The sequence below is a fragment of the Grus americana genome, chromosome 10, assembly GCF_028858705.1.
Source record: "Grus americana isolate bGruAme1 chromosome 10, bGruAme1.mat, whole genome shotgun sequence".
Lineage (NCBI taxonomy): Eukaryota > Metazoa > Chordata > Aves > Gruiformes > Gruidae > Grus > Grus americana.
In genome coordinates, this window is record NC_072861.1 from 17,548,529 (window position 1) to 17,571,065 (window position 22,537).

At 47.8% G+C, this 22,537-nt stretch overlaps 1 protein-coding gene across 11 annotated transcripts in view; it reads left to right on the plus strand.

The window, feature by feature from the left end:
- CHD2 (chromodomain helicase DNA binding protein 2) overlaps positions 1 to 20,054 on the plus strand; it is an 87,562-nt gene extending 67,508 nt beyond the window's left edge. For all 11 annotated transcript variants that reach the window (XM_054837184.1, XM_054837185.1, XM_054837186.1 and 8 more), the window contains 19 exons: positions 921 to 1,070; positions 1,699 to 1,847; positions 2,352 to 2,448; positions 3,191 to 3,283; positions 3,755 to 3,928; positions 4,817 to 4,992; positions 6,469 to 6,510; positions 7,528 to 7,667; positions 8,421 to 8,559; positions 8,698 to 8,848; positions 10,156 to 10,278; positions 10,602 to 10,730; positions 11,472 to 11,612; positions 12,802 to 12,936; positions 14,298 to 14,476; positions 14,881 to 14,980; positions 15,524 to 15,740; positions 16,107 to 16,356; positions 16,472 to 20,054. In XM_054837184.1, coding sequence (XP_054693159.1) covers positions 921 to 1,070; positions 1,699 to 1,847; positions 2,352 to 2,448; positions 3,191 to 3,283; positions 3,755 to 3,928; positions 4,817 to 4,992; positions 6,469 to 6,510; positions 7,528 to 7,667; positions 8,421 to 8,559; positions 8,698 to 8,848; positions 10,156 to 10,278; positions 10,602 to 10,730; positions 11,472 to 11,612; positions 12,802 to 12,936; positions 14,298 to 14,476; positions 14,881 to 14,980; positions 15,524 to 15,740; positions 16,107 to 16,356; positions 16,472 to 16,805 — 2,919 coding nt within the window. In that variant the 3' untranslated portion in view covers positions 16,806 to 20,054. The remainder of the gene's footprint in view (positions 1 to 920; positions 1,071 to 1,698; positions 1,848 to 2,351; positions 2,449 to 3,190; positions 3,284 to 3,754; positions 3,929 to 4,816; positions 4,993 to 6,468; positions 6,511 to 7,527; positions 7,668 to 8,420; positions 8,560 to 8,697; positions 8,849 to 10,155; positions 10,279 to 10,601; positions 10,731 to 11,471; positions 11,613 to 12,801; positions 12,937 to 14,297; positions 14,477 to 14,880; positions 14,981 to 15,523; positions 15,741 to 16,106; positions 16,357 to 16,471) is intronic.
- The last annotated feature ends 2,483 nt before the right edge of the window (positions 20,055 to 22,537 follow it).

Sequence of the window (22,537 nt, forward strand, 5' to 3'; positions counted from 1 at the left end):
ATTCTCCCCCCATGGTCTGGGGAATGAGACGGTTGCTAAATGATTCCTGCAGTCTGAAGCTGGGTTTGGATATGAAATGGCAGAGGCAAAGGGGGATTTTAAGCGTTGGCAGGCGGTGGAGTCTGGTGTAAGAGGCGAAAGTCTCCAGTGTAATAGGAGAGGGCATCTCAAGCCTCTTGTCCGGGCTTGCTGACTCACAGCGACTGGTGCAAGGCACTTGTTTTGTGCCACAGTCAGCCCAGCCGTGAGAAATACCTTCCCTCACTCCAGAAGCCTGGACTGGAGGGGGATTCTTGGCTGACACAGGAGCTGGGTGCTTTGTGTTTGTGGGAAGGGTGACAAGTGAGGAGGAGAGAGCAGCGCGGGTGGGAAAGGAGCAGGAATGCCCACAGCAGCTGCCCTTTCCCCTCTCCTGGGGGCACCCACGGGGGGCTCAGGCATCCTGGCTCTATCCTGGCACGCTGTGCCCTTGGGCAGTGACTCAAACAGTCGGTTAGTTGCTGATCTCACCCCCAGCAGGCTTCAGGCAACAAAAAGCACGTGTTTGCCTGCTGCCTTTGTCAGAGTCTGGTGGGCAGCATGGTCTGACCTTCAAAACCAACTCCAAGGTGCCCTTGCCTTGATCTGTTTGCTTTGCTCTCCCATAACGCTGCGTGCCAGGCCATTCTTGGAACAGCACACCTGCCAGCCCTGCCTCACCTTGTGTGTCGGCTTAAAGGCCAGTGGTGCTTAGCCTGTGTGACCAGGGTGTGCGGGAAGGAAATACTTTTTCTGCTTTCTTAAGAAGCATGAGTGCAACAGAGCCCTCCCTCTGCATCCTTGCATAGCTTTGAAGTCACCATTGCTATTTTATGTCCACAGTCATAGGCTGGCTAACTCATGCATGCCTTTTTGTTTGGTTTTTTTTCCCCTCCCCTCAGGACTTCTGTTTCTTGTTGTCAACACGAGCTGGAGGGCTGGGAATTAATTTGGCCTCTGCTGATACTGTTGTTATCTTTGACTCGGACTGGAACCCCCAGAATGATCTTCAGGCTCAGGCTCGGGCTCACCGAATTGGACAAAAGAAGCAGGTCGGAAGAGTTACCTGAGTCATTTTCTCTGTAGCTTCAGTGTGTGCATCTAAATGGGCTCCCACCTCACCAGAGCTTCTGAAAACATGGGCTTTTTGCCCCTAGTCTTGATGCCAGGAAGTACTGCCAACCTAAGGGAAGCTCATTTCAGAAGTCAGGAAACAAAAACTCAGCCCAAATTTGCCAGCTGCCAGGTCTTTCTCTTGGCTTTGGGTTCTGGCATGGTTCAAAACCAAGAACCCAACCAGTGGCATCACAGTTCTCAGCCTTGTGAACTCTGTTCTTTCTTGCCCTGAAAAACTTAGAAAGTAGAACATCCACCTTTACTAGGGTTTTATTAGATATGTAAAAAGTTTGATGCTAGTTTGGATTCAGAGTGATTGTTTCAGAAGATTTTTACTCTGTGCTTAGGCACACTGCAAGATCTGTGTTAACCAGCCTGATTTTGACTGGTTCCTCTGAGATATAAAAAGAATGTGCTTGGTTTTCTTCTAAAAAACCCACATCTGTACATGAAGAGACAATCTCAGCAGACCAGTCTCCTGTGAAACAACTGAGGGATGTGTTACCGTGTCAGCAGAGCATGTTCGGGTCCAGGAAATAGCTCTGTTCTTTTCTTGCCCTTCAGGTGAATATTTACCGCCTGGTCACCAAGGGTACGGTAGAGGAGGAGATCATTGAGAGGGCCAAGAAGAAAATGGTGCTGGATCATTTAGTGATCCAGCGTATGGACACCACTGGACGGACTGTTCTGGACAACAACTCTGGGCGATCCAAGTAAGCGATTGTGTCAAGAGGCAGAGATGTCTGGTACAGCTTGTGGCATAACCAGCTTCACCTGATCGTATTACCCAATGTTTATTTGATACGGTACGGGGCAGAAGGCTGATAAATAATGGCAGCTTCCACAGGTTTGGCTTATGCAGCCCTTAATTTGGACACATATGGTAAAGTTGATCAGAAATAAAAAAATAGTTTTAATGCATTACCTGTTTTCCCTTCTGTCTTCCTCCCAGAGATCATCCTGGTCTGAGGGAACCTGGTGGTAGGAGAGCTGCAGGTTGGCAGTGACCTCAGACTCTCCCCGTTTCCCCCGAGTAGATAGAGGTTGTCCCCTTTACAGTAGTTGTCTGTGCTAGAGCAGGAAAGAGATGAATAAAAAAGCTTTTAATAAAAACTTATTTCTTGCTTTAATTAGGAAAAACTTTGGTGTGGTTTTGTGCTGTAGCAGTGCTGACTTAACACCTCAAAACACATTTTCCTTCTTGTTTGTTCTTGCAGCTCCAATCCTTTCAACAAAGAGGAGCTGACAGCTATTCTGAAGTTTGGAGCTGAAGATCTCTTCAAGGAGCTTGAAGGGGAAGAGTCAGAGCCTCAGGTAGTTTGAAATTGAAATCACATAGCTGTTTGTAGTCCTCTGCAGGTCTGCATGGAGGATTGCATGTCTTTGCTCCCTCTTTGTACTTGCCCTGTGTGTGAGAGCAGGTTGGTGAACAGGGCACATGTGAGTCTGGAGAAGCTGAAGAAAGAGAGCTCTGGGGTTGAGAAGAGCCTTGTTGTCGGGCGTTAAATGGAATCCCTTGGCTCTGAGGATTCGTTAGCTAGTTATAGCACATCCTGCTGAAAGGTCGTCTTCCTGCCTCCTCCCAGCACTCCTTCAGCATCCTTTTTTGGGTGTTCTCATAGAGAGGTGGGAGTCAGCACAGTGAAGTCAAATGGGTGGCTCTCTCCTGCCTCAGCATAGCATTGCTTGACAGTTTAGTATTGAGTGCTTTGACCAATTCTTTTCATGGCCTGACCAGCAGAGCTTCCCCCAAGGGAAACAGTCCACAGTTAATACATCTCACTGTCTGGAAATTTTCCCAGCTGCTCAGCCTTGATATTCCTTTTCTTCTATCTCCCTTAGTTATACTCTTTTGTACCACTTGAGATGGTACATCCCTGCCCTTGGTGATGACACCCTGCAGATACTTGCACTTTATTTAGCTCATATCAGCGCAGTGTGTGTTTAGCTATTGCACCCCACGAGTCTGTTCTCCTCTTTTTTCCCTTTTTTTCCTTTTATTTTCCTGCTGTGCTCAGCACCCCTCGCTTTATCAATCTTTGTTTCTGACTGGTAGGAGATGGACATTGATGAGATTTTGCGTCTGGCTGAAACACGAGAGAATGAAGTGTCCACCAGTGCCACCGACGAGCTCCTCTCCCAGTTCAAGGTATGGACCCCCAGTCTCTGTACTGGGGTGTGGGAATGTGGTTCCTCACATCTTGCCATGGCAGTAAGGTCAGTAACAGACAGGACGAATCCGGCCCGGTGAGAGATGACCTGTACAAAGCAGTTTGCTGAGGGGTTTGGTAACTGGGGAGATGTATAGGTATTAATTTCATTTCAAGTAAGCGGTTTTGAAGGCTGTGAATAAAATGCAGAATTTACTGAATTTGGGAACAAACCCAGTAACTTACAGAGGCTCAGCAGTACTACTTACACTGCACGTACTTCCTCAAAAGCTCTTAGCCCAAAGATGTGGCAAGGAACCAGGAATTTAGTGACATAGGGATCGATTATGAAGTAGTTATGGAAATGTTGGCAAAATTCCTAAGGGGAAGGAGCTGAGGCTTAGCAGACAGCTCTGGGGTATTCCTGCCAGGGAAGGGAATTTCTAAAAATGTTCTTTTGCTTATAAAAGGTGGCCAACTTTGCAACCATGGAGGAGGAGGAGACAGAGCTGGACGAGCGGTCCCAGAAGGACTGGGACGATATCATTCCAGAAGAACAGAGGAAAAAAGTGGAGGAGGAAGAAAGGCAGAAAGAATTGGAGGAAATCTACATGCTGCCTCGAATCCGGAGCTCGACTAAAAAGGTACAGCCCATCTCGAAGAGCTGGCGAAGGCAACACTCAAGGGAAGCCTTCTTGCCATCTGAGTGCTGCTTTCTCTCCTCTGAAGTTGGTTAGAAGTAAAGCGCAGAGGTAAAGCACATGTTGGCATCATGCATTGGGCCCATGGTTAGTCATGCAGTGTGAGGGCCCGTGTTGGATTTGGTACAACTCATCTTAGCAGGCAAAGAGAACCTGCAGTGAGCACAGGGCAAAATATCCAACTCTATAATGCAGATTTTACTGCAGTTTATGCCATTTTCTGGCTGTTTCTTTTCCTTGGGTTCTCTAACTCCCTGGGCTACTCTTGCCTAAATGTGGCTCTTGGAGACAAAAGAGATGGTGTCTTCCCAAATTCTTTTTTAGGTAATGGGATCTACCCCAATCCAACAGAAAGCAGACTGTGCAGGGAAACTTCTGGGATATGGAACTTTAAGGGGTTATGAACTGTTCTCTGGGATAAGCTGGGGAAAATCACAGTGAAAACTAGAGAGAAGGATAATTTATATCGGATGATTCCAAACTGATTTCTGAGGAGTCCTGGTTTTCCAAACAGCATAAGGGACTGTGACACAAAACCGTGGTAATCAAAGTGTTTTAATGTATCTTATACCTTAGTAAATCAAAATGCAATTGTGAAACTGCTGGCTAGAAGGCTGTAAAGGGAGGATGACCACCAGAGTTTCCTAGCTGGAAACTGCAAGGGTGCACAGCCTGTCTGGTTACAGTTTACATGGGCTCCTGCATCTTCAGGAAGAGATGCTGAGGTGTTTTACAGTCTGAATGTGAAATAGTGCCAGGGCATGGGAGGGACAGAAAAGGTTGGCAGATTAGCAGTTGTTAACTGTACTGCTGTTTTTCCGCTACGTACAGGCTCAGACAAACGACAGTGAATCAGATGCAGAAACTAAGAGAAGGCTTCAGAGATCGTCTGGATCAGAAAGCGAGACTGACGATACCGATGACGAGAAGAGACCAAAGCGCAGGGGACGTCCTCGGAGTGTCAGAAAAGATACTGTGGAAGGATTTACTGATGCTGAAATCAGGAGGTCAGTACTGAGCACAAGAGACAGTTTGGAAAGCAAATGTAGAAATCCCATGCAGGTGGAGAAAACCCCATATGAATGCAGGAGGTGTTCACCTGTAAGCACGTCAGTGGTTTAGGTGGAGCTGGTTCACTGAGCCAGCTTCCTCACCTTTGTATAATTCACTTTGCTCCCAGCTGATGACCTTAATGTTCAGATCTGTGCAAAATGGACTGAATTGTCAGGTTACAGCGAAGCTGGTACCTTCTTAAAATTAATCCTTTTTGTGACTGCCCTTCCTGGGCCAAGTGGCTCGAGCTAATTCCGTATTACACGTGAGGTCTTAGGTGCCATGAGATGCAGAGCTGGAGAAGCCAAGGACTCTGGCCTTCCTGACACTTTGCTGGCAGTAGTCCTGGTGATTTAAGCTTTAAGTGAAAGGCAAGCTCTGGCAATGTGACCCCATGAGAAGCAGTGGTCCCGCTGATCCCAGTGGTTGTGTATCCTCTTCTGTACTGTCAGTCCCTGAAGTCAGCTGGGGGCTGAATTCCAGAGCATTATTTTCTTCTCCTATCTTCCAACTCTTGAGCCTTTCCCAAAGGTCTTTGTCTTATGGCTCTGCCCAGCTGTTCAACCAAAGATGGAAGAGAGGAGTTGTGAGTTTTCCTTGACTCCATCTCTGAGTTGATGTGTTTTTAAACAGGAGAGGGTCAGGCTTTTTGGACTGTGGTAGCTGTCCCATATCAAGCCTGAAACCATAGAGAAGGAAGGAGGTGGTGTGATGTGAAATGTGGCAGCCATTTAGGATATTGTGGTGTAGCAGAAAGAGGCTGAAAGAGCACAAGATGAAAAAAAGAAGGGAAAAAATTAACTCATTTTAAAAATAATCTGTAGTTGAAGCCATTGGGTGTACTCCCAGCACAAGGCACTGTTTAATTGCAGCAACGGTGTCAGACTCTTGCCCTGAAGTTGTGTGTTAGCCATGGCAGTGATTTTCACAATAAAAATAAGACATAAAAATAAATAGTGATCTTTGTCTGCAAACGTCTGTGATGGATTGCACCACATTTGGCTCTTCTGTGATGGGTTGTTACACTTATAGCCTGAGCGTTAAAATTACTACTGACATTGATTTAATGCCTCTCTTCACCTTGGAAAAATGAAGTTGTTAATTACAAACATGGTGTAAGCCAATGCTTTCTTTTAATTTTTTTTTACACTACATTTGTGACTCTCTTCTTTTTTTTTTTTTTCCCCTCATCTGTCAAACGTTCAGCATTCATAATAATGTTGTGTTCTTCTCCAGCCAAGGTCACAAAACTCTTTGTGGAGCTAATGGATTAGGCTTCCCAGTTCTGTGTGACGCTTAGCTAATCAGTGCGGAATGCAAGGTTGCTAATGTGGCAGGCTGTAATTAATATATTTAAGTGTATTTGTGATACTGAACCAGCATTTTATGGCAGTTGGTTTAGTTTCTGTTTTTTGGGTTTTTTTGCTTAGGTTTATCAAGGCTTACAAGAAGTTTGGACTGCCTCTTGAACGGTAAGTCCCAACCTGGCGCTGCTGCAAAGGATCATCACGGGGGGGACGTTGTACTTCTAAGCACAGCCATACACACATTGCTGTGGGTATTTGATACAACCTCCACCGACAGCACAAAGCTTCGCTGTCGTGTGATCAGTAACCCAAGCACTGCCATACAGTCCCTCATGTCTCAGTTGATGGGCACTGATGAATGCTGGCCAAAAACCAGCTAAAGCAGTAGCGGCGCCAGGCTGTACACAGCATCATCCTGCTGGCAGAGTCTGGCCCGTGGGGCATTTCCACTCTGCCTGGAAAGGAGAGAGGAGCTGTCTGAACAGCAAATGCTACCCAAAACGCACGCCAAGCTTCTCGATGCATGTTAGTTTCAAGACTGAATTTGGAGCATCTTTCTCTCGCTGCCATATCCCTCTTGAAGGGAAGCGCGGAGAGGCACACACCGTCCTCGAGCGTGGGTCTGCAGAGCCCTGCACGAACACTGTGACCCAGCACGAGGGAGGGAGGGAGATGGGCATGTGGAAAGCTGTAGCCCTTGCAGAGGTCTCAGAGCTGACGCAGGGATCCCTGTGTATGTTGTATGAGAAGTGGCTGTGTTGTTTCAGCTGGTTGTACTCTTCTGTTGTGAAACACAAGGCTTGCGTGTGGGTCTTGATGTTACTGACAGCAGATGGCAGCTTTTGACCATCAAATGGAGTTAATATGGCACTGGGAAAGCGTGAAGGAACACTGGACAGTCACAGAGGGTGCTTGTTGTGCCCAAGATAGACAGTTCTCACCTTTGCTTTAATACTAAAAAATCCAAAGGATTGGATCAGTTACGCTACCCCTGCACTGTACTGCAGCTGTTAGACCTAAAAAAAGACTAAAACTGTGTTGTTTCCTGCACAAACGCGACTCGTGCAGGTTTCCTACATTCATACATATTCAGCATTGACTACTAAAAGCTCAGGAAGTGACTGGGAGGAGATATGCTGTATCAAATACAAAACTTGCAATTCTTTTTTTCCCCTTCCCCAGGCTGGAGTGTATTGCCCGGGATGCTGAGCTGGTGGATAAGTCTGTGGCTGATCTGAAACGGTTAGGGGAACTCATCCACAATAGCTGTGTGTCAGCAATGCAAGAATACGAGGAACAGCTGAAAGAAAATCCAGGTGAAGGTGAGCAAGAGGGTTGTACGCTGCTGTTATAACGTTTTTGGGAGCGTTCCATGGAGACAGTGAGAAAACCATTCCCTTGCTGGATGGGGAGGCATGCCATATTGACACTTAAAAGCAAAGAACAAGCACACACTTAGACCATCTCATCTCTGCCAGGCAGCTCTCCCCAACAGATAGAAACCCCTGAGTCTTTTGCTCAGACTGGAAAGTGCCATTTGGGTCTGTTGGCTTCTGCTGAACATGAGTTTTCCTGGGGAGAGGCTGAAGTCATCAGCTTATTTAAAGTTGGGCCACAAGGCAAAGCAGATCATATTTTAACTGCTCCTGGGATTGGAAATCAAGCTGGTGCTGTGTATTCCGTGGTAGAGCTGGATCCACAGCTAGCACTTCCCAGAGCTGGCATCATCGACCACTCTCTGCATGGCTGTTCTCTGCTGTTGGTTTGGAGACGCAGGGGCTGGGCTGGATTTCCCGCTGGGTGTCTGCCTGTTACAGCTGAACAAAACTAATGAAGCAATAGCTCCAGTGTACTTAGATGTATTTTTAAGAAAATAATACTGGGAGGTGTTTGGATTGCAGATCTGAGCAAGTTAGTGAAAGAAAACTTATATTTTGGGCCTGCCTTAGCGGACAGCCTTATGTTTAAATAAGATGTTGTGGGCAAGGTCTTGATCTCTGTGTGTCTAGACATTTTTACAGAGGCAATTCTTACTGTAAGAATTCTCTGAGTTGCTGTGTTTTATTGTTGAGCAGGGAAAGGACCTGGAAAAAGAAGAGGTCCTACTATCAAGATTTCTGGTGTCCAAGTCAACGTGAAATCCATCATCCAGCATGAAGAGGAGTTTGAAATGCTGCATAAATCCATTCCCACGGACCCAGAGGAAAGGAAGAAGTGAGTTTGGCTAAGTAGGCAATGCAGGAAGAGGCTCAGGGAATTTGGATTTTGTAGTGGAAAGAGAGTAGCCTAGATATGTGGATTTGCTTTATCCTCTGCAGCATTAAAAGTAGCTCATGTTTGAAATGCCTTCAGGTACCGCCTGACATGCCGTGTCAAAGCTGCCCATTTTGATGTAGACTGGGGAGTGGAGGAGGATTCTCGCTTGTTAGTGGGAATTTACGAGCATGGTTATGGAAACTGGGAGCTAATTAAAACCGATCCGGAATTGAAGTTATCTGATAAGGTAGGTCATTTTGCTTGTTGCTTGCGTTGGGTCCATTGCATTGTTCATAGAGAACATGTTTGATTTACTCCAGAAACAGATGGTTGTGTTTGTAACCACTCCAAAAATAATAATAAATAATAATGAGGAAAACAGTGACCTCCATGGAATGTTGCATGCTTGATGGAAAACAGAGTTGTGTTGTTTGATTGGCAGTAAATTTTCTCTGAACAGTACCATATGAGCCACACTGAAATGATGCAGGAAGAAAACGGTAATGCTGACATGTGTGATTACATGCACAGTACAGAGGGTGCATTGCATAATCGTGACTTGATATTTCCTTGAGCATCTCACAAGAAGCTGAGTCTGAATTTCTGTGTGGAAATAATTTTTCACAGATTTGACACTGCTTATGTCAATACTGGTCTGTGTTAGCTCTAAGAGTATAGTTACATGACTGGCGATGGCAGCAAAGCCAGCTGGAGAGCCTCCATCTTGTTCCTCTGTTCCTCAGTCGTTCTCACAAGAACGGTTTAGAAGGGCCACATTGAAATGATCCAGGTTAAAAATAAGCTGCCATCCTTTGTGTCAGCACAATGGAAGGAGAGCAAACTGCAACACAGGGCTGAGGAACATCGAGACTCTCTACACCAGCTTTGCTGCCAATATGCTGCATTCCCATGACATCCCCGCTAGTGTTTTTTAGCAAAGATCAGACTGGCTGAGAGCCCTCCTACATGAAGTTCAGAAAGGCATTTACAATGGAAACAATTGCCTGAGACGTGCCAACCAATTTCCAATGAAGTATGAAGGTAACCTAGTTGCCAAGCTGAGATACTTCCTCCACAAAGTGGCACCTTGCAGCTTTGTTTTCTGCTAAAAATTCTGTGTCTGTGTCATTGCTGTAGCAATGTCTCGGGTTACCAGAGGGACCAGCCTGCTGTGACAAGGCTGTCACAAACAAATCTGATGTGGCGAGGACTCAGCTTTGCAACTCAAGGTCCCAAATACAGTTTGCAAAGTTTTCTTCTTTCTTTTTGCACACTTACAAGAAAGATCATAGAGAATCTAGAGAGCTGCCTTGGGGTCCTTTCACTTCTGCATAAGGCCAAGGGGAAGGATGCTTGCTAGGAGCTTTGCTTTTGCGTAGACAGGGAAAGTCTGTGTGGGAGCTGGAAGAAATGCTTGAACCTTCTTGTTCCCCCAGAAGCTGCAGCATCTCCAACCCTTTGCTGGGCCTGGAAGGACTGCTGCTAGCATGTATGTCTTTTGTCAAGGTTTGATAAGTTCACATGGGTGTATTTCTTTTTTCTTCTTTATCCAAGATCCTACCTGTTGAGACAGATAAGAAACCTCAGGGAAAACAGCTCCAGACCCGAGTTGATTATCTACTGAAACTGCTGAAGAAAGATCTGGACAAGAAAGAAAACATGAAAGATGGGGAAGAGGTGAGATGTGGCTGCTTGATTCTGGGGGTTTCAGGATGAGTGGTTGGCTGATGGCAGGAGACAGCCTGTGTTCCCAGGTCACTGAACATCATCTACATGAAAGAATATGGACTTGTCTGTTGTATGATTGCATTGTGATACTGAAATGATAATTAGTCAAGGGGCAGGTAATTATTACATTTACTGAAGGACTCAGGCTCATCAGGCTTCCTGCCACCCTGCAGGACCTGCAGCTGTTTGCAGGATGTTCAGGAGATGGGGTATGTCCCCAGGAAGCAACTGTAGCTATTTGCTTGCCCTGACTTGTTCTGCGTTTTCACCAGGGCAAGCTAAAGAAGAGGAAACCACGAGTAAAGAAAGAGAATAAGGCTCCCAAAGTCAAAGATGAGCATGGGAATGAACTGTCCTCTCCCCGGCACTCAGACAACCAGTCAGAAGAAGGTGAAGTCAAGGTGAGTCAACTTGGTGGATAACGTTTTTTCCAGGTTTCCTTGAGCTGTGTTGTTACTGCAGAAACTCACCTTGAGAAGCACCCCTAGCAAATGCCCTGTGGAGTCAGGGAGGGCTCCAGATTGCAAGATTGGCAAACTCACAAAAACATATATACATCTGTCAGGGTGAAAGACAGACCTTTCCCACCACTCTTTTAGGTTAGTGCTTTAAGTGTTTTGGGGGATCCTAGAATGGCCACATACATCCACATATTGACTTGTCTCAGGACAAAGTCTGTTGCCCTTATAAAGGAGAGAAAAAAGAATTGTTTGCCTCTCCTTTTCAGTACGTCAGCCAGTGGTGAAGCTGGAGTTTACCAAGGTCATGCTGTTGGCTTAGAAAACCTTCTGTCTTTGAGTGGCTTGGCTTGTAGTCTAAGGCTTTTTGTTCACGTGCTGATCAGTATCTACCTTAGGACCTGAGCGTTCTCGAGCGCAGCTGGCACAGGAGAGCGGTGCTTATCTACAGTTTGCCAGCTAGTTACAGATTGGGGCTCGTCTAATTTTTTTATACTCTTTTTGTCAAAGGTTGAGTGCATTGCAGCTGGTTAAGCAGGGCTTGCTGTGTGGTTAAAGAGGTGTGAGGGTAAATTTGGATGGACTTCAAAAATTGCCTGCATTTCACAGATGTAAGTTTTATGGACGAAAGTGTACGTGAGGGGAGGGACTCCAATTTTGACTGTGCTGTGGCTGATTTTCTAGGAGGATGGCTTGGAAAAGAGCCCCGTGAAAAAGAAACAGAAGAAGAAAGAGAACAAAGAGAACAAGGAAAAACAGACAACCACTAAGAAAGAAAAGGAAAGTGACAAAGAGAAAAAGAAGACAAAAGACAAGAAAGAGAAGGTATGCGGTACTCTCAGGAGCACTTTAAGAGATAGGAAAGTTTCTGAGCAGAAGGGCAAGCTATGAGACTTAGGATTCATTAAAGGTCCTGTGTGAAGAGACATGAAGGAGGCACTGTGGGGTGAGGTGGCATCTCTTTTCCAGCCCTCCTGTATTCTTTTTGTGAAGAATTGCAACAAAAAGCAGAAAAGGCAATGTATCCTCAAGCTTGATGGAATGTGAGCAAAAAGGAAGAGATTTTGTCAGACTGCCTTTAAAGTACAGCTGTCACTGTGACAGCGATATGGCCAAATAGCTGATGTTAAGAAAGAAAAAGGGAAGAGCCTGGAGCACTCAGATCAAAGTTCTGTTCAGCTGTGATTTATCATAGGGTTGGCAGTTCCTTGTCTGTATTCCCCTCTAAATTCACCCCAAATAACCCAACTATCCACACCATCAAGACTGAGTTGTCCTTGTGGCTGTTCAGGACTCACCAGAATGAATGTTTCCACATCAATGGTATGTTGTGGACTAAAATGTCCCTGGAATTTTGGGTACAGCTGCCCTGAGGCTGAGTTCAAATTGGAAGGGGGGTAAAAGCTTCTATAATGACCTGAAGTACCTGTCCAAGGAATGGGTATGTACCACATGCCTGGTGTGTTTGGACACTGAAGTCATAAGTGCAAACCAAGAAGTTTTGTTGCATATGTAGGGGAAAGTTTACTTTCCAGTAATTTTTGGTATGACTTTTTGACTCTGAAGGGCTTTGACTGCAGATAAGTCATGTAAGTCAAAATTTACACTAACAGGCCATAATTTGAGGTTGCTTTCCAGAGGGTCTGAGGACAAGTGACATGACATGAAGTTGCAGAGACTACTGGGAGCTCTATCCTTTGCAAGGGATATATATATTCTTTAGCTTAACCTCTCTTCTAAGTCTTCAACATTGATTTTCTCTCCATGAGTATGAATATCATATTCATGTCCAAAACGTTGGCTCTGATTTCTCTCGACTCCCTGAGGGATGATGTAAAGCTAAATAGAGGCATTGCAGCTAAACAGTTTGAGAGGATCTTGGGAGGAAAGCTGTAGGAGCATTGCCCGGGGTTTAACAACTGCCAGTAACAATAGTGCGGAGGTGGTTAGTTGGATCACTTGGGATCCTGCAGTCTGGCTCATCATGTGATGTGTGTAATTTGTCCTTGTAAAGCCTAAAGGTGGTGAAGCCAAATCTGGAAGTAAAGGGAAGAGATCACAAGGTCCCGTCCACATTACTGCAGGGAGTGAACCAATCCCCATTGGAGAAGACGAGGATGATGATCTGGACCAAGAAACATTCAGCATAGTGAGTATTTTCTTTGGGAGATGGGGGGACAGTGACAGAAAGCCCAGCAAAGAAGCCAGGGTCTGCTTCCGTGTTATCCAAGGACGGGTGTTACGTGTCAGGGTGTGAGCCCCCTTGTAGTGCCCCGCAGTGATTTTCTCTGGCTGATTCGAGAGCACGGCAGAGCAACCCTGTATGAGAGTTGTCCACCAGCCTCCTCTGTGCCTATCAGCTGGCAGCTGTAAACGGCACTTCAACTGGAAGAAACTCCAAAGCTCTTTCAGCTCCTGATTCTCACCGAGCAATTGCACTGTGAAAGGGTTCAGATAACTCTCTTCAAAATTCAGCTTTGCATGAGGGCACATGTTCATCCCCTCCCTCTGCCAGGGATGCCAGGGCAGAAGAGGGCAGCATGTCAACAGAGCATGCAGAAGGACTCTCTTCTTCAGCTGATAAGTTCCCACCCCTCGTTGGACAGCGCTGGGCTACAGAAGACCCTGCAGCCTTGTGCAGCAGTCTGTCTCCTATAGAAACCAAGAAGCCATTGGGGCTCTTCCAGGCAGGGAAATATAGGAGAGTTTTGAGGGTGACCTTGTATAGCTGTAGGAGGTATGGAGTTGTCTGAGCTGTTAGCACTTCTGTAGTTGTGTAAATGCTCTTGCAGCCATCATGCTGCAAGGCTCGTTGTAAAAATAGCCTTTTAGTAAAAGTTGTCATGGCAAACTCTCCTTGGCCTGACTTGCACAGGGAAATGCTGAAATATCACTTTTTAAAAACAGTTCTCTAAATGCAAATCTGTGTATTGACTGCAGGTCCTGTGTTATTTTTGTCTGGTTTTTTCTTTAACTTTTCCTCTGTGATGCATGAAAGGTCTGGTCAGGCAGTAGAAACCTGTCTGATTTACTGTCTGTGTGCATGTTGATGTGCACAGCCGAAAAAGATGGTGCTTTCATCTCATATCTTCCAGTTTTGGTAAAAGCTGTAGATTAAAGCGACCACAGATGGGGATGGACAGGGAAGCTATTGAGTGAGCACTCATTCAGCTGGGGCTGCTGGTTCAGCATGTCAGTGCTCGGTTACGCTTCCCTGCCTGCCGTGGGATCAGTGCAAGAGCAGACCGCGTGCAGTTACGGTTTGCAAAGCAAATTGTTCCCCTCTAAAAGCGGGGGCAGTGGAGGTGGAGAGACTGTCATCTTTTCCTGATTATTTTCTGCAGCATGTCTAACAAATTGCTGTTTTCATAGCTGATTTCTCCTTGCCTAATGGTCAGATAAAGCTAATATCTCGAGCTAATGAGCTTCCAGCACTGTCTGATTATCAAGGGAACAGTGTAGAGCCCCATGCCAAGTGAATCACTTTCTGCTCTCTATTGCTTTTTCAAGTGCAAGGAAAGGATGAGGCCAGTCAAAAAAGCACTGAAGCAACTTGATAAGCCTGATAAGGGATTGACAGTTCAAGAACAGCTGGAGCACACACGCAACTGCCTCCTAAAAATCGGGGACCGCATCTCTGAGTGCCTTAAAGCCTACACTGACCAGGATCATATCAAGCTATGGAGAAGGTGAGGGATCATTTTGTTTTCTTTGGCTGGTCTATGATAGTTAAAAATGGTAGTCAGAGGCTGCTGGATTTTATGTGGATGAATGTGCCATTTGCCTCTTATTTAACCTGTGAAATCTTGCGTTCTCTAGCCCACTCGGTCCATGACCTGTCTCAGGTGAGGGTTTTGTCTGCAAGTTCTGCTGGTTTCGTTTAAGTTGATTTCAAAGCCAGTTTAGATAAACCAGTGCAAACCTCTTTATTTTACTTTGAAGAACCTGGTTCCAGCTCTCCTGATTATCCTGTCCTGAGCTGGCTTGAGACTGTTTTCCAGAGAGGATAGAACTGATTTGATGTTGGTTTGAAAACAGTTGGCAGTTAAACTGCTGATGTAGCAATTAACAGAAAATGTTCATGTCCTTCTAGGAACCTATGGATATTCGTGTCAAAATTCACAGAATTTGATGCCAGAAAACTGCACAAACTCTACAAGATGGCTCATAAGAAAAGATCGCAGGAAGAGGAGGTGAGATCTGAAGTGCCTTCCCTCTGGTTGCTGTCTTTTAAAAGTTATTGCACTTGATTTGTCAATACTTTCTGCCTCTTATTGTGGGCTTTCTTTATTGTTGGCAGTCTGTGGTTTTCTTAACATCTAAACAGCCTGGTTGCCTTTGCCTCCTCTTTCACGTGGCATTTCTCCCTTCACCTAACAATACCGGTCACTTTGTCCTGGCTGTTCTGACCAAGAAAAAGCATTGCTTTGTGTGGCACGTCGTGTTGCATTAACCTTTAGAGAGAAAAACCTGGAGGTGCTGCTCTGTAGAGATAGGATGTAGAAGCAGAGCTGCTTGGGGCAAAACTGTGCCTGTTGTCCACCACATTTGTACCATTGCCATTCACACAATGCTTGGACACAGCTGGTTCACCAAGTCCTCAAAGAGGTGGGTGTCCTACAGTGTGGGGAGTCTGCAGAAAAATCCAGAGCCTGACAAACAAGGCCATTGCTCACATAGTCTGAATCTTTTGGTGGAAGAGCAGATGAGCTGTAACTCTCTCTTCCACCTTGCAGGAGCAGAAGAAGAAGGAGGACACGTCCAGCATGAAGAAGCCGTTCCGCCCAGAGCCTTCAGGCTCCAGCCGCGATTCTGTGATGTCCCAGTCTCACGTGCCTCACAACCCTCATTCCCAGAAGATCCACCTGCCCCCTTCTCACGCCCAGCAGCAGATGCATGGGCACCCACGTGACAACTATGGCCATCCAAACAAGAGACATTTCAGCAACACAGGTGAGCGCTGGCAAGCCAGGAGAAACCATCCCTTCTAACCTAACGGCTGTTTGCTCTTGGACACAAACCCTTCTGGGAATTGTGGCTGGTCAGGTGTAAAGGTGGTGAGATGACCATATATTACCACTGTACTTACTGCTGGAGTAGAAAACATGATGATATAGTGATGAAAAGAGTATAAGAACAGGACAGAGTAAGATTTGCTAGAATAATGATAAATTCAAAGAATAAAATTGGGCCCACATAGTTTAGAGAGGAGAAAGTTAAAGGAGCACAGCAATAGTTATCATTTCTTTGAGAACGCAGCAAAGTAACGGGCTTAAACTAAAGCATGAACGACACTTACTGGTGCTTTCCTCATTGCAGACCGAGGAGAATGGCAGAGGGATCGAAAGTTCAACTACGGTGGCAACAGCAACCAGATGTGGGGTGGGGAGCGGCACCACCAGTATGAGCAGCACTGGTACAAGGACCACCACTACGGGGATCGGCGATCTCGTGGAGACCCCCACCGGAGCTCTGGGAACTACAGACCAAATAACCTCTCCCGCAAGAGGCCATATGAACAGTACAACAGTGACCGAGACCACAGAGGCCACCGAGATTATTACGACAGGTAATTCCCTTTCATCTCGGAAAGGCTGGGAGGAGTTTGCAATGCCTGCACCCGGCGACAGCGTCCAGGCTTTCCTTGGGGAACTGATCTCCATCCATTCGTTTTCTCTCTGCAGGCACCACCACGATTCCAAGCGTCGACGATCCGATGAGTTCAGGCCTCAGAACTACCACCAGCAGGATTTCCGACGAATGTCTGATCACAGGCCACCCATGGGGTACCATGGCCAAGGACCTTCGGACCACTACCGGTCCTTCCACACAGACAAATCGGGAGATTACAAACAGCCTCTCCCTCCACCTCACGCTGCAGTGTCGGACCCTCGCTCACCCCCCTCTCAGAAATCCCCCCATGATTCCAAGTCACCTCTTGATCACAGGTCACCTCTGGATAGGTCATTAGAACAGAAAAACAATCCAGATTATAACTGGAACATTCGGAAAACATAGAGTGACTGAGAGGGGGAAAGCGCACGTCTGAAATACTTGGTTTGATGCAACAATGGCTGGTTTCTCCAAGCCAGCAACCAGAAACTCTGAACATGCTGCTATCATCTTGCTGGGTCAAGGAGGATTTTGGGGGAGTAGGTGGAGGAAGATTTTCCTTAGTTCTTGGTTCTGGTTTGGATTCACGTTTCCTTTCCCCTCTTCTACCATTGAACGCTGGAACCAGCCTTGCTGCCTCATTCTTTGTTTTGTTTTTGTTTTCTCCAGTCAGATGGACCCAAGGGAATTTTCCCCAGCCAGTGTTTCCTCAAACCAAGAAGGCGGATCGATGCTGCTTAAGATTGTGCGGAAGGCTGTGTGCCTACTCTGACTTGACGTTACGTGACAGATGCTGCTTTGGGATTGGGGATGAACTGGTTGGGCTGGGTTTTGTGTGTAACCAGCATAGGGCAATGGGAGGATATATTCAAGGAGGGACAGGAGAGTCCCTTGGCAGCCAAGCTTGGTTGAAAGAGGGACTCAATGTCCCTGCAGAGTGACTCCAAAGGAGTTGGAGCCATGCTGGTGACAATCCATCACTTTTCTGGCCATGTTATCATTTCCATGTCTTCATCCATTTCAAGAAACTGGCTCTGCTTTGATTGCTGTTGTGTCCCCTGCAACAGAAGAGGTGTGTGGGATCTTCCATCTCCAGGGCTGGGACTGGCAAATCTTGACTCTGGGGGGCTTTGTGGTATGTGAGAAAAAGATAGACTTCCTTAGCAAAGGCTTAGTTCAGTTCTACTCGGTAGAAAGAAATTGGGGTGAGAACAGTATTTCCCAGTGGACAGGGCTCAGGAATTCATAACAAAACTCCTCTTCTCTTCTGACATGGGCATCTTGGATGGTCCAGGAACTAATAGATGCTGACTGGGAGCTGCAAGGTCAAAAGATGGCTCTGGGCATCTGGAGATCCTGAAGCTCCCAATCTCCCTGCCACTGAAGTGCTCCAGTCTTTGGGCAAGACATTTCTCTCTGCGCTTTGCGAAACAGTGATCACAAACCTTTACTGTAACCAAAGGATAAGGGGTGGTAGGGCAGAGTTAAATGGGAATCTAGTGGACTGATCATTGTTCCGCAAAGGTCACCTTCCTGCCACATTCCAGCAGTCAGCAGTAACTCTGAATTGCTAAAAGTACCTGCACTGAAAGACTTTCTGTCTGTCTAAATTGGAAATGTGCCTGGGGTCTTAGCATCTAAGCGAGCAGGGAGAGAATGAGGAATTCAGAGCGGGGTCCTTAAAAAGCCTTGGAGCAAATGTCTTAGGAGCCCAGCATGGCAGAGGGAAAAGAGGAGTCTGCAGCCCAGCTCAGTGGACTTCAGAGCAAACACTCCTCCAAGTATTCAAGCCACAGCATATGATGCACAACGGTGTCCAGCCTGGAGACTGGTGTGGTGAGAGGGCTTGTGGACAGATTGCTGGCCAGGAGTAGCTTGGGTGATTATTTTTCAGATCTTAGGTTTTTGTTTGTAGAGTCGCATCCCTGGAGATCACAGAGCTCTCCCAACAGCCGGGCTGCCCAGAGCGTGGTGTCTGGGGATGCGTCACCTCCCAGAGCACAGTATTAATGACCAGGCTGTTCCAAACTCCTCTCTTTGGTGGGGGACAGAAGCTGGGCCTCCTATTAAGATGCCAGTATCTGACCCTAATAAGCTGTGATGTCCTTTCCCTGAAAGACTGAGGGGAGATGGGTGTTCAGGGCTGGCTTCCTGACTCCAGCCAGTGCCTTGGAAGGTGCACACAAACCGACACTAATACCCCCATGTCCCCTCTCCATGCAATGCATCCCTTGAAATCTGCTGCTGTCACACTCCTTCCTGAGCCTGCTGCTTTAACGGGACACGCGGGAAGTGTTTTGCTCCCCTTTTGTTTTTATTTTGCAAGATTTCCACCAAACGCAGGGCAGTTTTGCTTCCTTAGGGGCACTGTGCTGTCCCAAAAAAGTGTTACACTTGTGTTTACCTGTGCAGGAGGAGATGAAGGCAAGTCTTCCACAGTCCCCTTGGAGCTGCCAGGTGATGGGAGGTGTTGAGATAGCATGTTTCCGCGGCATTTCTCACTAAGCTGTGATCGCAGGCGCGCTTGCTGTGGTATTCAACAGAGAGGTCCTTTCTTTTCAGAGGTATTAGCTTTTAATGTGAAAATGGAAGAAACCTCGAAGGGGCAAAGAGAATTGCTCTTTTTGTTCATCAAGTGGTGCTATCGTGATGGGAAGTTTGTGCCATACACTTTGTAGCAAAAGGCAATACTGGCCAGACCAGTGTTACGGTTGGTGCAGGAAAACTTTGAACCCCAGCAAGAGGCATTTTCTGTGTCCAGACATGGGGGTTTCTGCTCATCCCGGGTTCCAGGTATGAGGTTGCTTGGGGCTTCCTTCTTGTGCAACAGCAAAAGCTTTACTCATACCACCGAAGAGCTGTCCCCGCTGTTACATTAGCCCGGTACTCAAGTCACATAGTTTTCTTCGCTCATGGTGGGTGGGTCTTCACTGGGTTTGGCTTTAATGAAGCTGGAGAACTAGATTTGGGAGGAGGTCCTCCCTGAGTGTGCACGCACACACACATATGCATTTTATGTCCCCTCAACATAGGGACCATAACCAGACACAGTCACTTGGATGTGAGTGGGATCAGAGGGGACAGGTCCACAGCCATAAACTTCACCACGGTGTTTGTGTCAACATCTGGTACAGCTCTTCCTTCCGAACCAGCTGCGGGATTCCCTCTAGCCTCTTTGCAGGAAAAAATAGCAACTTGCTGAGGTTTTATTTTTTTAGAAAAAAGAGTTTTTCAGCCTGACCGCTTTGGAAATGGTGTAAAGTTATGAATTCACACGATGGAGGTCCTGCAGACCAAAACCTGCTGCAGGGACAGGCGATGTGGTGCCCAACCGAAATGGATACTTAACAGCACTCTGAAGTCCTTACGTGAACAGTTTAAGTGATCCACACAAAAATACTATTCTGCTTTCACCTGTTTCCTCCTGACCTCCGCCTCCCCTCTGGGGAGAGAAGGACTCTTACTGTAAAAATGTGGACTTTTAAACCTGTTGACTAAAAACAGTAATTAATATTAATTTATATTTGTGAAAAAATGCCACTGTCCTAGTGATTTCTGATGTAAATATGTTGTTTATATAGTATGTATTAAATTTTCCTACATTGTAAAACTGCTGTACTTTTGATTCTTGTATATTAAAAAGTGTTACTGAGATTTTCAGAACCGTGCCAGCGTGGTGTGTCTGGGGGGGTCCTGCAGCTCCTCGGTACAGCAGCAGGTCTGGTGGAAGCACGGGGCTGTTACGGGATCACAGAGCCCTTTCCTGCAAGCCACGGGCATGCCGGGATGGGTGCTCTCACTGTGCAGGAATAAGCATGTTGTTCTTGGCTGTTTTACATAGTTTTGCAGTCTGCGGTGATAGAGACTTGGAAACCCCTTCGGATGGGAATTTCCACCCGATCCAGAGAAGCTGTGCATTTCCTCACCCATTTCCATCAGGATTTCACTGGGATGGTACCAATGTTTATGTGTTTATCCAACCTCTGTCTTTTCTGGGATCTCTGGGGGTTTGTAAACTTTTTGACCCTTTCTGGGAAGAATTCTCCTTTCTCAAGGAGAAGGGCTGCTCCCACTGCATTGGTGGAGTTCTCTGCTCTGTCCCCAGCCCCTCCTGGGCAGGACATGTCTTTTCCCCCCTCCCCAGGCGGGATGCGATGGCCTCCTGCGGGCTGCTTTGGTTTGGTCTTTACCCTCCTCCTGTTCACACCGAGGCCCACACGGCAAGACACGGTGCAGGGGATTGAAGCCATTTCTCCCAGGTTATAAGAGCTCCTGGTAAAAAGGGCTTTTCCCACCTGTGGCCACTGGGTCCAGCCCTTTCCAGCCTTTCTGCTCCTGAGCCAAATTTCAGCCAAGAGTGAAATTTCACAGCTGAGCCCTGGAAACATGGATTTCTTAATGGAAAATCCATTTGTTAGCCGTGGGGCTGTGGCAAGGAGAGGGGGCTCAGTTGGAGGGAGGTGCAGGGGCTGTGGGGAGCTGGTCCAGGTGTCCCTGCAGGTGACGGGGTGATCTTTTTAATTCAGCACTGACTCGTCTCACCCAGGGGTGCTGGCAGGAAAGCTGGAGACGCAGGGGCCTGAGGAGCCGGAGCAGTGGGCAGGTAAGGATACGGGCACCCTGATGTCGGGGGACGTTGGCATCGGCTCCCCAAGCACAGTTCAGCCTGGCATCCCCCTGCCAACCCGTATCCACAGTACCACGCTGCAAACAGTTAAATCCTGCGGCATCGTCAAAGCCAATGGGGAAATGACCCCTTGGCACGATGCAGCTTCCTGCATCTCCCTGTCAGGTAGGTCCAGTCGTCCCCCAGGAGCGTCTCGTCCATAAGGACAGGGTCTGGGCAGCGCCGTGGCCATCCCAAGGTGCTGGGCAGGGCCAGGGGCCCGGCCTGGGCTGTGTCCACCTTGCGCGGGCTGGAGCCGTAGTCGCTGTCGCTGCCTTATCTGGGCGAGGGGACCCGTTGCCCAAGGTGGTCGGCAAAGCCATTGAGGAGCCGCAGGGAGCAGGACCCCCAGCCCTGCCTCACACCCACCCCAGTGAGGGGACGGGGAGGCCAAGGAGCCCCCACTTTTTGCTTTACGCCGTGCCGGAGCGGACCCTCTAGAGGGCAGCCGGTTCCCAGCAAAAAGCCATTTTTTGGTGAACAATTTTCTGCAGTTGTGGTTATTCCCAGACAGCCGGTGCGAAGAGCAGCTGAATGTCTGCAGTGTCCCCGCTCACCCCGAGCAGTCGGATGCAAAGCTCGGAGCAGCCGAGGCTCTGGCCCGAGGCCAGGGGATGGGCAGGCACAGCCAAAACGGGGCTTGAAACTACCTGAGACACCAGGCTGTGGCACTCGAGCAGCCACCCACCACAGGACGATGTGCTTCAGACAGAGAGGTAGGACAGGGTGGGACCTGCAGAGGCTGGGGCTGCGCCCTCACCGCCCGTGGAGCACGACCTGGAGAGCAATGTGAACCTCTCCGAGATGCCACAGGGCCGTTGCTGCCACCAGTGCCCCGGTGTCCCTGCACGGCCGGTGCCTTCCGCACTCACCTCCTGGGGAAGCTTCAGTGCCACCCGTGACTAACGAGGATGGGGCACCCTGGTCACTCAGGGGTCACCACAGCCTTACGTCAGCATTTTGTTCCACCAGGAGATGCAGGTCTGCTCCTGCTGCCGGCTCGCTGCCCGCGGCTGGGGAGCAGGGGACCATTGGTGACCTCCTGGCAGGGCAGCGAGCAAGGGAGACCCCCGGCCCCCCACACTCTGGGCAGTTTTTATATGACACTGCAGATTCGGCCACAGCCGAGCTCTTGTGAGCTGGTGGCAGAGGGAATGGGTTTGGCTTTTTCCAAAAGCTGCCAGTTCTTCAGGGCACTGAAGGAGATCGGGTCTCACATCTCTGGTACTGGGTGTCTCTGCATGGATTTGCCCAAATAACGTGTGCTTTCAGTTGGTGTTGGTGTCCCACCCAGCCTCAGCATCTCCCTGGCCTCAACTGCAAGGGCAAGGAGTCCCTTCAGCTTGTCAAAGGAAAATGAACAAAAAACATTTGCAATTTTGTTTTCCCTCATTAGAGGGCAGTAACAGACCCGACTGGGGCCAGGAGCCGTGCCCAAGAAAGGGGAGATCATCGGGGTGCACATCCCAGG